This window comes from Chelon labrosus (genome assembly GCF_963514085.1).
Source record: "Chelon labrosus genome assembly, chromosome: 14".
Lineage (NCBI taxonomy): Eukaryota > Metazoa > Chordata > Actinopteri > Mugiliformes > Mugilidae > Chelon > Chelon labrosus.
In genome coordinates, this window is record NC_140347.1 from 28784712 (window position 1) to 28798222 (window position 13511).

Genomic DNA, 13511 nt, shown 5'->3' on the forward strand with positions numbered 1-13511 from the left:
GCAGGCCTGGACTTGAAGTGAAGTGAAAACTAAGCTCATGGGGAAGTGATACCTCCCTCAAAATGACACAGAAAGCAGCCACACAAAGAACAACTGAATACAATAATGTGACATAACCAAGTTTACATTATGCTTAGAAGGTTTCTTAGTTCGATTTACACTAAAAGTTTTTAGAAATACCTGCATAAAGGTAATAAAATATACTTCATAGTGACAATACCAGTCCAATAATTTATTGATCTCACCCAAATAGATGTACTTCAGTTGTTGTTACTTCAGTTCTAAAATGCACTCACTAGTAGGCGGATTTTGTTTACATGGGATATTTCTGCCTCATAGGAGAAGCTGTGGTCATTCCTGCACATATGAAGCATTTCCAAACGGGGGGACCAGACACCTGAACGACTTTACGAGCCTCTGTGAGCAGACGTCATCCTGGGCTGACACACAGCACTCTGTGAAGAAAGTTTTAGAGCGTCTCAAACTCAAACAAGCCCCCGATGACTTCTTCCTCAACGACTCTGTGAGCAAGAAGTTTTTGGGCTTCCACCGGGACATCAGTGACGAATGCGGCGAAGACGACAGGCAACATTCATGGGCAGTTATCGAGACACAGGAGGAGATCATCATGTATGGACCTTATTATCCTAACTACAACAATGGAGAACACAGCGAGGACGTCATCATTAGACAAACCCAGGAGCTCCTGGAGACAGGAGGTGTCTGTGGGGTCTGCAAGGTGTATGTTTTCACCGTGAACAGCCCGTGTTTGGCGAGGATCACACACCCATGCATGTTAAACCTGGTTCACAAGGCTCATGAGTGGTGGAGAGTGTTTGGAGCTACTACTCACATTGGCTATGTGAGACCTTGGGGCTTTAAAGGAAGCAAAGAAACACTCTTCAAGGATGTCAACTACAGACAGTTGCTATGCATAAATCAAAGTCTGGACTATGAGAGCTATGTTAAAGCAGCTGAAGAGAGCACTTTGTGTGAAGCTGTGTTTTGTGTTGCTAAGCGCCTCTTGAGATCTGTAAAAGGAGACATCCCATTCAGTGTGCAGAGGCAGGACTGGAAGAGCCACTTCAAATGTATGCACACTGCTTTTGAAAGCAGACCTGAAGACGAGAAAAAGATCCTGACAAAGGAAGTGAGCGCGGTGATCGAAGCCGCAGAGGTTCTGCTTTCGGGCAAAACTGAAAGCTATGAGGAATATTTGCAAAGCGGACTCGCATTTGCACACCCCCTCGGCTCACAAGTATGCGAGGCAGATCAGGAGCAGATCAGACTCACATTTCAGCAGTGCTGGAGGGAGATGGTGCAGGACAAGTATGCGGAGTTCATCAGGGAGAAACTAAACGAAGACTTCAACCAGTGCACCGTTCACCTGTTTATCAGTGATATTCAGAAGTTCTCTGAAGAATATCTGCAAATTGGGAAACTGCACTTCCCAGAAAAAGATGAAAAAACACTGTGACATTAGTAAAGTCTGTGTGAGACATCATTTGGCCTGCATTTGAAAGAAACTGAAAGACACCACCTTTGTATATTATTTACATATGTCAAAATGTCTTTATTAGTCTTTACCTGCAATACAACACAAATGACATATAACACAATTATACTGGAGTGGACTTTTTACATATAAGCTCATATAGTTATTGGTTTTTGTAATTACACGTGGCAGTATCCCACATTTACACTGGTCGCCTCTATGCTCGCTACCAGCAAATTAAAACACTGCTACCATACTATACAGCTTATCAAACAGCCCTCACACAATAGATGATAATTACATGATAACGTTGTCGGGAATCGGGCATTTAATAATAAATACTAGAAGGATTTCTTTTTTTTAAGTTTTTTAAAATAAGTCTAGTGGATGTATGTCTGTGCTTGTGTGCAACAGAGGGCGCTAAACTTCATCCACGTCACATTCATCAAGCGCAACACTTCTGCAACATAGGTAGTTTATTACGTGTTGTACAATGTAAGAGATTGCAATACTGACACATATGTTTTCATACATGATATTAAATCTAAATGCAAACAGATAAACGGATCAAGAGACAACAGGTAGCTGTTCTAGTTGCAGCAGCCAGAAGATTGTATTTACCGAAGGTCACCTTTATGTACTGTAAAGAGGATTTATCAGACGAGTGTCTTGTCACAGAAGGTTTACTGTAATATAAATGTTTATGATTCATTTTTAGAATAAGATTCACTGTTAAATATATAAAAGTTTGTCGTGGCAGGAAAAGTGCAGGTGGAATCAAGGAGAGACACCAGAGGCAAGGTCAGTTTGGAGATTTTGGGTCATTCTACACCCGTAGCATGTCTTCTATCGGACTAAGGGAAAAGAGAACATCCAAAATGCAGTAGGTGCTTATTTTACTTTGTCTATAGGATAATACCTCATTTAGATATTTAAACATTAAATTTCAAATACATGGAATAAAATAAAATACCTCTTTTTATTTTTTTATTATTAACATGCATCTTATTTGTCTTAAAATAATCATGTTACAGTGATGTAATTATTTGGCAGGGGAAGTTTAATGGCCACATTTTCCCTTATTGACCTGTAGTGTCTCACCTTAATAACACAACAACATTAAAAGGGCTGCGTTCGATTTAGTGGATCCATGCTGCTGTGGACACTGGCAATTAAATTAGGTTCACAGCTAAATTTTAGATTACATTTAAATCTGTTAAATCCCAAATGGTGCAGCTTCAACCCCTGCTGCCACTCTGACAACCGGGGGCTGAAATAATTTTAAAGAAAATGACACCAGAAGCATCTTCTCTGGGGAAAAGAAATATCTCATGGAGAAATATAACTGGAGTTTTTAAGAACCCAATTGTAAAGCTTTTAGCACCACAAACAAAAAAAAACTATTTTCTTTTTAGAGTAAAGTAGATGCCGCTGGCGGTAAAATGTATCTTTCATTTTTAAGTGAACTGACCTTTGAAATACACTTTCCTTCATATAAAGTCTCCTTTTTTAAGTATATATATTCTTAATCTGGCAAATCTTTGGCAAAATGTCAACAATTGTATGCAAATCATCACAATGAAGTCACTGTGTTACAGTTAATGGCTCTGCGCTGTCATTGTAGAAGAGAATGACAGGAGTCGTCCTTTATTTCCGGACTTACTGTGTGAATCTAATCGCTGTCCTGAATTTCAGATACCTAACACAATCGTCATTCAGTCCTTGGTGGCTGTGACTGTACTCACAGTCCAGATCTCGTTTTATCTGTAGTGGCTCCCACATTTCTGTCCCAGATCTCTGAGCAGCAGTCAGCTATAGAAACTTGGTCTCTCAGGAGAGTTTTGAGTAGCAGGTAGGTAGTTTTTCTGAGATGTTGGGCTGTGGTGTCATCTAAGCCAGGATTAGGTTGTTCCAGGGCTCAGCTTTGGAGCCAGAGGACCCGCTGTGGCCCCCAGGGGACATCTTGTGGGGAAGGGCACCTCCCTGAGCTGTCATGTAAGCTGGTAGGGATGAAATCTGGAGATGCAGAAGAAGGGTGATGAGTAAGGGAATCTTTATTTCAGTTTATGGAACCTACATTCGTCTCATAAAAGAAAAGCCTCGTCGCTCTTTTACGGTCTGAGACATATGTGGGAGGTGATTGCGTTGTTTTATGAGTATCTACCTCTTCTGTCAACGCAACCAGGGCTCCTCATAAATCACTGAATGTGAATACGCTCTGGAATTCCTCGATCAAAGCGTCCCTCACCTGCGTGTGCGCGCTGTGGTGTGTGTACAAGCTGTGATTTTCTGGCTCTGTCTTTATCTGGCGAGGCTCCTCTGTGGTGGTGGTGGAGGCCCGAGGAGTGCTGCTGGGTGTAAGTGGAGTCCCCTCACTGCCTGGAGTCCCTGCGGTGTTAAAGCACAGCTCAGGTTACTGGACATGTACAGACAGTAAACCAGAGTTATGAAGGTTTTGTGTTTTTCATTTTTGCTTGACCATACGTTTAGTTTCAGGTTGTCTTGCAGAGTTGGTTTACTTGTTTGTACTTCATTTTTATTATTTAGTAGTTGTATTTAATTATTAAAACACAGTATTTAATGTATTTTAGTTTCTTTTTGAATATAATTGACTTAATGTTCCACGATCAGGCATACCATTATGACCACCTTCCTAATACTGTGTAGGTCTCCCTTGTGGTGACTCATCGGAAAATGGACATGGGCCTTCTGAGGGTGTCCTGTTGTGTCTGACAACAGAATGTTGTGAGTGGGGGCCTTTGGGTCCCATGGGTTGAGGGGAGGGGCCTCTGTGGATCATCCCACAGATACTTGATCAGTTTGGGATCTAGTGAATTTGGAGGCCAGGTCAACACCTTGTGCTGTTCTTCATGTTTTTTTGAGTTGTTCCTAAACCATTTTTGTGTGTGTGTCTGTGTCAGGCTGCATCCTGCTGGGGATGGCTGCTGCCATCAAGGAGTGTCATTGCTATGGGGGTCTGGTCTAGGTGGGTGCTACATGTCTAAATAACATCCACACAAATGCCAGGTCCAGACATTTCCCAGCAGAACATTGAATTGTCACGATGTCAAGATGATCAATATTATTTAGCTCTCCTGTCAGTGGTCATGTTATGCCTGATCAGTGTATACATCCAAGTCTCACCAACATCTCTGCCAATGCCTCATACTTGTTGTGTAAATCTGAGACAAAAAAAGTGTAAAACTTATTGTGTATTTTTTCCTTTAATTAACAAAAATATTTTCTACACATAGTGTAGATTTAGTGATCTAGACCAGGGATGGGCAACTGGCGGCCCGCGGGCCGACCTCACTCGACGTGGCCCTTAGATTCATTTTTGAAAATTATAAAACTGTATCCTCTGCGGCACTGAATCAGTTGTAATGACACAGTTGGCCACTAGATGGCGCCTCTAATGCAGACGCCGCCTCGCACACGCTTCCACCGGGTCTTCTCTACCAGTGAAGAAGAGACGTTGCGCCGTGGCTAAGAGCGGAGGAAAGAGAAGACTTCGTGTCTTTCAGGTGAAAGAAGGTTATCTGTTCACAGAATGTAAAGGCAAAGCTATGTGCTTAGTCTGCTTAGAGACGTTATCTGCCGTGAAAGATTTCTGGTAAAGTTGCTGCTACAACACGTTGCACAAAGCTAAATACGAGAAGTATACTGAAGCTGCAAGGGCTGCTATCGTAGCTGACCTTAAATCAAAAGTAGGCTACGCAAACAAAGGCGGCTTTTTACCAGTGCCCACTGCTGATAGTGGTGAGGTAGAGTGGGTATACAGGGGAAACTGTTTCTTGGTGAAGAAATGCACAAATGAATTAAAAAAAAAATAAAATCACAGTAAGTGGTTATTTTTTGTTTGCTTCAATAAACACACATATATATATATATATATATAATTATAAATATATTCTAATTGTACACACGCAAACATATTTAAAATGGCAGTTTTATCATATCTGGTTAAGTGCGTGGTCCTATGTGGCCCTCTGGTAGTGTCGATGAAAAATTGTGGCCCCCTCCATCATTTAGGTTGCCCATCCCTGGTCTAGACTAACTTTGCAGTATGCACATGTGGATGGGCCTTGACACAAAAATGACTCAAAGACTCACAAATGTCTGTGAGAAACAAAGGGCCATGGGTTATCCCCCTTGTTATGACATGCTTTTGTAGATGTGCAGATAATCACATGTGTGTTTGAGGCTCACCGGTTTGGGACTTGTTGAGGTTCTTGGGTTTGCGTTTGCGGGTCTGAATGCCCTCTTTCTTCATAGCCAGAGGCCGAGGGACCTGTTGAGACACCAAGACAAACAAACGACCATTGGTGTTTTTGTAACATCTAGATTTCTTTCGCTTGATCACCAGTATGAGGTTAAATGTGGACATGCTTTCTCAGTGTACATTCCCTTACATCATAGGTTCTCAAATATCATTCCCTGGACCAGCACAGGGCTGCAAAACATTTGCTCCGGGCTGTGATAGATTTGGCAAAACACTCATATCTTACCCCATGGAGCTTCATGTAGAGCCCACATGCATTGCAGACCGGCTCTCCCTCTGCATTTCGTCGCCACAAGGTGGTGGTGGTGGTGTGACAGTTGGTGCAGGACAGGCCCACCCTCCTCGAGGCAGACTGCAGCAGATAAAACGCATCAGTTAATCAGTGAAAGGACAAGACAAGGGAAACCATATTTCATTTGATAAAGAATAATATTTTTTCTTTAATAAGAGTAAAAGAAGGAGATAATGAAGTGTTTAGTCGCCACCCACCAGCCGCCTTTGGGGTTTAATAAGAGGTCTGTTGATGCCATTCATCTTGTGGTACAGTCCACAGGCGTTGCACAGGTAGTGGCCAGTACCATCCCGCCTCCACAGGGGGGTCGACATCGCCCCGCAGTTCACACATTCCCGGCCCTCAGCAAAGTCATCAAACAAATCTGAGAAGAAGAGATGAGAGACAGGAAGCATGATGAGCCAAAAAATTTTTCTTACTTTATCGTCAGCTCTTTTTGGAACAGTTCTGCAATTCTTAGAGAAATCAGCCTCAAAAATACTCTGTTATTAAACTGTTTGCTGCACAGTCAAAGTCAGTGATCATGCATTCAGACAACAGCAGGAGGCGCAGGCTGCAGCCACGCACCAGCAGCCTGGAATCCCTCCTTATCTCACAGCTATTCTTGAGATAAAAGTCGGCTGGAAATAGAGATGGAATAGATCATTTTCAAATACGACTCCGTGTCTATCACATCTCTTTCTCCCTCTCAGATAGCATCTGATAAATGTAATCTTCGCTCTCTCATTTGGCACATAACAGAGTATGGCCCAAAAACCACTTAGCCATTCAAGGCAGGAGGCATCAATCTGCAGAGTGGATGAGACAGCTTGGCTTCGCGTAGCAGCCGTACCACCAGCACAGTTTGCAACAGTTATCTGAACAGAGAATACCTAAATGACATCATAATGTGTTTTTAATCACACACTTAATTACTCTTCTCCTGATAGTACAAATCTGGCCTGCATCTGTTCCTCCATCGCCATGCCGAGCACTCCTATGTGCGCAGGCCTCCTCAAGGCTGGGAGCCAAACAGAGATGGCAGGGCACGTTAACCTTGAGCTCGGCAGCAGTTGTAGCCAACACAACGCAGCAACACAAGACAATACACAAAAGAGAACCCTTTTGGCCTCTATCTAAATGGAGGTTTATTTTTTTCCACTGTGCAAATGTCAGTGTGTGTCTTTATCAGGGTTTGAAAACACAAACACTTTAGGAGGACAAAGGTGAAAACAGATATAAAAGGCTCATTCGGATGTGACATGTCAGGACTACTGTCTGTACACAGTGTTTTTCAGTCATCTCAGGGGAAGAGTTAATAATAAAATAAGAACTGTACTTTACATGTAATATTTACACTAATATTTAACTTTCATTCTGTTTATTTAGCCAAGTTGTTTGACATTTAGAAACTTCAAATGATAAAGATGTCTGAATGCGATGCATGCAAACTGACATGCAGAAATGACGTTATCTTACTTATTACAACTGTAATGCATAGCGAGAATATTTTTGTGGACAAAAGTAATTAAGGCCTTATACTGAGTAACTGTACTCTAGTAAACTATAAAGTTAATTTTAAAGTTTTTGGTTTAGTACTTTAGTGCATCATCTTGACATGTTTTTTTTTTTGTTTGTTTTTTAATTTTACATGAATATATAAAATTGGAAATTTTAAATTCATGTACTCGGCAAGAGTGCATCCATAGTTCTTTCAGTTTTTTTCTCCACATTCCAGAGGGTAATGCTGTACATTAAAAACTTAAAATAAATAAATAAACAACATGGACTTTATAAATGTCATGTAATGTTGCAGATGAATAAATGTATAAATTACTTGAACTAGATCCATCTGAAAGTGGAATACAATTTTTGCTGCTAATACAAGAATACAATTGATAAACATTTAATGCTTAAATAACAATTAGAATACAAAAAATAGCAATTGCTTTACACGTAGATAAAAAAACACAAATGTTTTGCAGTTGCCAAGCAAACTGCAAATATTATTTTGTCTTATCTTTTTTAGTTTTTATTCCATACTACAGTGCAAAGCAGGCAGAAACGAGATGCCCTCACATATTTTGCTTTACAGAGACATATATGAATGATAACACAGATATTGTGTTTATAGAATCTAAAATAAAGGCTTTTATCTATTTAGAATTTACAATTAAAACTGTGAAAATTGTACTTTTGCTTAATCATCTTACAATCTAATTAAATCTGAGCAAACAATGATTAGATTAAGGTTTGAATGAATATACAAATTATGCTAACAGCTGTAAATAACTTCTTCGTTTTTTCAAAGTAAAAGCATTTTTTTATTAGTTTAAGGGTTATTTTAAGCTCAGACTAAAATGTTAAGCACCTTTTAATAAACACATTTTCGTTTGGCTTCCTTACTAAAATTAGCACTGATCATATTTGATGTGATGATTTAAATATTGTTTCCTCTTTTCCTTTCAGTTGAACAGATTCAGTTCTCTTTTCCGCAAGGAACAATAGGTTTTCACTGAATGACTCATTGCCACTTAATCAAACACCGAGATGTGATTTAATTTGGTGTGATTGCAAAACAATGACGTGCAGCCGGTAACTGAAAACAACTGCAAACAAAAGTGATCAAGATGCTTTTTGAAACAGCTATAATGATCTAAAGAAGCCAGATTGGATCAATGCAGTTATCTCTCCTTCTGTTGTATGGCTGATCTTTTTTTTCTTTTTTTTTGTTCTTTCTTCATCAAACCATTCAGGGGAATGACCTCGTAGATGGAAACCACACGGGTCGCCTGTTTATTGACTGGGAGGCAGCATGAGTGGCTAATATTTAAAAAATGAGGAAGTAATCAGCTGTTAATCAACTTGAAATAACTGTGACCCAGACCAGCTGATTAAGTTCTGGGCTGTGTGACACTGAATGGAAAATGTGCTCAAGCACATAAAGAACATGAATGAAAAGACTTTTCGGTCCCTCGTCACCCTAGAGCAGATATTACAGATAACAGGAGAAACACGGGTCAAACCAGCACAAGGCTGATTAGTAATGTAGACTACACAAGGTGGATGTGGCACCCATTGAAAATCTGGCAACCTAAGCAAAACCAGTGTGTTGTGAAACCTCTATCATCCTTATGGTCCAGAGTACACTGTGGCCCGGCACCTATAGGCCAAATTCACATCCAGCACAGAGGCACAGAGGACCCATCGGTCTGATTTTAGCTTTAGCTGGAGGCTGTTCAGGTTATATTTGTGTCGTATTATCAATCAGAAAAGAACAAATCGTCTCTTTACTTTGAATAACAACAAGACCATTCATTTAAGCCTGTATGAATGAGATTCCCTTCAGATTAAATAAATCTGATCTGATCCAAGAGGCCACAGTCAAACACAGCTCATAAATCACAATCCCCCCCATAAACTGTCTTATCATTTCTGTTAAATATTAATTCCTGCCTCACCAAGAAACCATCTCTTGGCTTCATAATATATGCAAATTGTTGTGTGTTAATTATATGACGAACAGTTGCAAGTCTGGCTTGATAAAACATCTCTCATCTCAGTGACTGTCAGCCGCACTTAAAATATTTGTATACACATAATAATCCAGTCTATTTCATTTTGATTGATTTTATTAACAAAAACATAATCATATGGGTAAAATATTAACTATTTTGTCCCATTTAGACGGCAGCTATTTAAACTACAGCTTTTCTGGCTTATTCGTTTTATCAAATCACTGAGCTAGACATAAAAAAATGTCTTCACCAGTCGTTATGACAGTTTAGGCTGGTGCATCTTAAATTTTATGCTACACTGAGCAACATATGAGGCTGATTTTAATTGGAGTGTTATTTTTGAAAGATTTAAAAAAAATAATAATAATAATCAGACGTGAAACCAACACATCTCGTTTCGTTTTCAGCTTGGCGTTAATTCTCACTCAGCAGGGATTTTATTTTAAACAAACCTTTAAAACACGACTCACAAGTAAAATCTGAGGCGTCTAATGGGTTCGTTTTTGTAGGAATATTTCTCATACTGTTTGAATTACGAATCACCAGTTAAATGCTATTATTATGATTATTATTATTATTGTTATTATTATTATTATTATTATTATTATAAAAGTTTGTCTGTCACATTTAGGCCTTTTGCTAGAGTTCAATTTACTAACAGGATAAGATAATATTTAAGATTTGTTTTTTATTAAAACCTTATTTTTATGTACAGACAGAAACGTTGTGTTGAAGATCATCCTGTCATTCAGGTTTATAATTTAAGATTTCTCCAGCAGCAGAGAAAATATGCTTAAGAATTTATTTGCAATAACATAGGTACATAGTACATAGGTATCAATGCCCAGTCGCCTGTGAATAAATCAAATACGTTTTCTCTATCAAAGTCATTTGTGCGTTTTCTCTTTTTGGTGACAGTGAAGCTGATAGTCTGGATGACAGAAAAAAAAAAAAAAATTTCTTTGGAGAAAATATTTTCAACGTGAGTCCAGCACATCATTTATAAATGGAACATTTCAAAGTATATTAATTTATCTTTCTGGTGCTCACCTATGTTTGGGTGCCGTGTTGCGCACGGAGGAGCTCCTGTTTGGAGACCGTGGAGAACCGGACTATCGAAGGGGGGCGCCGGCCACGTTCCACCCACGTTTGGGCTCATGTAGGCCGGATAGGGGCTATGATACGACCCGCTGAGGCCCCTGGCGCCGTAGTGGTCCCTCCCGTTAGCAGAGATGTTCAGCGGGCTGGTGTATGAAACTGCCGTCTCCCGGACCGTGGCCACCCCGGAAGACAGAGGCGGGCTGGTGGAGAAGGTGAAGCGAGGAGACACCGGGGAGTGGTTGTATGAGGGCACCGAATCGGCGCCCGCCTGCACCCAGGCAGAGTGGCTCGACACGGGGCTGCTCTGCTGCGACGCGCCGGGCGTCTGCAGGTAAGGCAGCGCCGGAATCATGGGGGTGACGACCCGGGTGGTGGGCACGTAAACCGGAGAGGTGCCCGCCGAGCCGTTGTGGAGAAATCCGGCCTCATAGGAAGGGGGTCCGTGGTTGGTAGTCATTATGCCCTGGTACATATCCTCACCTTGACGCTGGACATCCGCGTTGATCGGAGGGGTAAATGAACGCGTGGATGCAGTTACGCACAAGGTTACTGCGTGTTTACCGCAGAGACATGCAGTTTAAAACAACCCAGTAAACCCTCTCCTAAGAATCTGCTGCTAAGTCGAACAAAGCGACCACAACATTCAGAAAATTAAAAACAAGCAAAGAGAGAGGACACATGAGAGAGGAGGAGGAGTGAGAAACTATTCCGTGTGATCAAGATCCAGCTGTTATCATCTCTCTCTCTCTCTCTCTCTCTCGCTCTCTCGCTCTCTCTCTCGCTCTCTCTCTCTCTCTCTCTCTCTGTCCCTCTCTCTCTCTCCCCCAATGTCAGGGAAAAAAAAGTGTGAACATTTTAACGAAGGTTAATAATATATTTTCATATAATTTTTTTGAAGACATGGATTTTATTATTGCAAATCTGACCAAAGTCTTTCTTTTCTTACTTATTATGATTATTAGTCGCAATACACAATATTTTTCTTTTCATGCTTACAGAGTTTTTTATTTTCATCTGAAAATAATTACTACTGCATAAAATATAGCCTACACAATAAGTTAAAACTTTTTGAGGAGATTTAGGCTATTAATTACGAACTAAGTTTAGACCAACAAAATAACAGCATGTGATTTTCTCTGTCTTTATCCAGTTTGGGATATTTGTATAAAATGCTTTTGAACGGTGAACATTGAAGTAGTTTTCTCAAGGTTGAAGCGCGTAAGAGTCTTTTTAAATCACCAGTTAATTAAAAACAACGCTTCTGATTTTTTTTAAAAAAAATGTTTTTGTTAATCTGAAACAGTGTCAACGAAAAGCAATGGGACTAAAATGTTTGTTTCACTTTCTGCGTAAAAAAAACATCATCAACAAAAAAAAAAAAACGTGATCATATGCAATTAAATTGTGTTGTGTTCTTGTGTAGTGATCTTTTTTCCCCATCGGATTTTAAATTTTAAATTTAACCCTTCTCAATTTGTGCAAAACGAGTTTTCTAAATATTTGTGGTATTTAAGCTGAGTTAAAATAAAACTGAAAACCAAAGATAGTGATATTGTGTTAAAAGTGTTAAAAAAGATATTACGGACATTTTTTTTACTGTTGCGCACAATCAAAGCCAATGCACTGGATAAACAGCTGTTATATGTAGCCACGTTATAAGAATGATGCCTCCATATAGGTTGTGACTCTGAGGAGGGTTAAACAGTTCATTGGTTTGTTAAATTTTTTTTGTCACATTGCTTTTTGACGTTCATACTGTTTTTGTTTTTTTGTTTTTTTGTTTTTTGTTATTGACAAAATGAAAAATGGCGCTGCTTTCGTCGGAAGTGTCCGGCGGCTGTTGTCCTCATGAGGACAGATTTATACCTGTCATCGACACCAGTGGACGTAAACACACGAGGCCACTTCATTGTGCCGCCACTTCCCACTGACAGCATTGAATTATGTAGCTCCACGCAGGCCAATGAAGCCTAAAGCAGTGTGTGTGTGTGTATGCGTGTGTGTGTGTGTGTATACGCGAGTACATAGAGGTACGGCATTTAATAATATACAGTAGACTTCTATTAAACGAAACTGCTTTAATTGTGCATGAGCACAGATAATGATTTTATGACCATGCATTTATTTTACCAAGCGATGAACCAAAAAACAACTCAAATTTGTGACAAAATGCACAAAAATAGTTTGTTTATGTATCCAGTTTGCACTAAATATAGTGGAATGTAATTTAAACTGATGTTTATTAGACCAAACAAAGCAATATTTCTCTTCATGCCTACTACAAATTGAGACATTTTGTAGTTTGGGAAAGCTGTTCTCTGCCACAATAGATACTTATGGTGATATATTAAAAAAATAAATAATAATAAAAAAAAAATCACCAGTAACACTGACCTTGATTCTGGTCTATTCAGTATCCTAGAGCTGACATAGCCAAATGGACAGAATACATATACACTGCAATAAAGTAAAAACAGTTACAAGAATCATATCAACAGATAAGGCTTGGAGTCATGGACGGCAAAAGATGGGTCAAGAAGGTCACTGCAAAGACAGATTAATGTGGATGAATCTATCTATATCTATCTATGAAACGTCAATGATATTCTATAAACATATTTTTATTTCGGTCTTCATTCTCATCTCCCACCCACTCTTGCAGAAGTGAAGACAAACAATATTGCCTCGGTGGAAAAGGGGAACTGTCATCAATGTGTAACTTCAGGCTGATAACGTGGCCACCAATTGCTGGCTAATAATATCAAGGTGTGTTAGCCTGAGCAGGAACGAAGCATCGCATCAAAGTTGGATATGATTAATGTTTTTATGGCTCCAGTCAATTCA

General features: G+C 39.7%; 1 protein-coding gene across 1 annotated transcript; it reads right to left on the bottom strand.

Moving 5' to 3' along the window:
* Positions 1-3377: 3377 nt before the first annotated feature.
* Positions 3378-11302, bottom strand: gata4 (GATA binding protein 4). The gene is made up of 6 exons (XM_084561044.1): positions 10617-11302; positions 6267-6433; positions 6004-6129; positions 5705-5786; positions 3744-3883; positions 3378-3511 (listed from the first exon to the last, which is right to left on the bottom strand). Exons 1-6 carry the CDS (start codon positions 11137-11139, stop codon positions 3386-3388), a joined length of 1164 nt encoding a protein of 387 aa, XP_084417170.1. The 5' UTR covers positions 11140-11302; the 3' UTR covers positions 3378-3385.
* Positions 11303-13511: the final 2209 nt, after the last annotated feature.

What these genes read in the sequence shown, in the direction of transcription:
- gata4 (XM_084561044.1), bottom strand. Translation starts at nt 11,139, where the DNA reads ATGTACCAGGGCATAATGACTACCAACCACGGACCCCCTTCCTATGAG. An exon ending in TTAAACCCCAAAGGCGGCTG is followed by an intron (nt 6,130 to 6,266) that starts GTGGGTGGCGAC and finishes TATCTGCTGCAG; the next exon opens with TCTGCCTCGAGGAGGGTGGG. An exon ending in TCTACATGAAGCTCCATGGG is followed by an intron (nt 5,787 to 6,003) that starts GTAAGATATGAG and finishes GTGTCTCAACAG; the next exon opens with GTCCCTCGGCCTCTGGCTAT.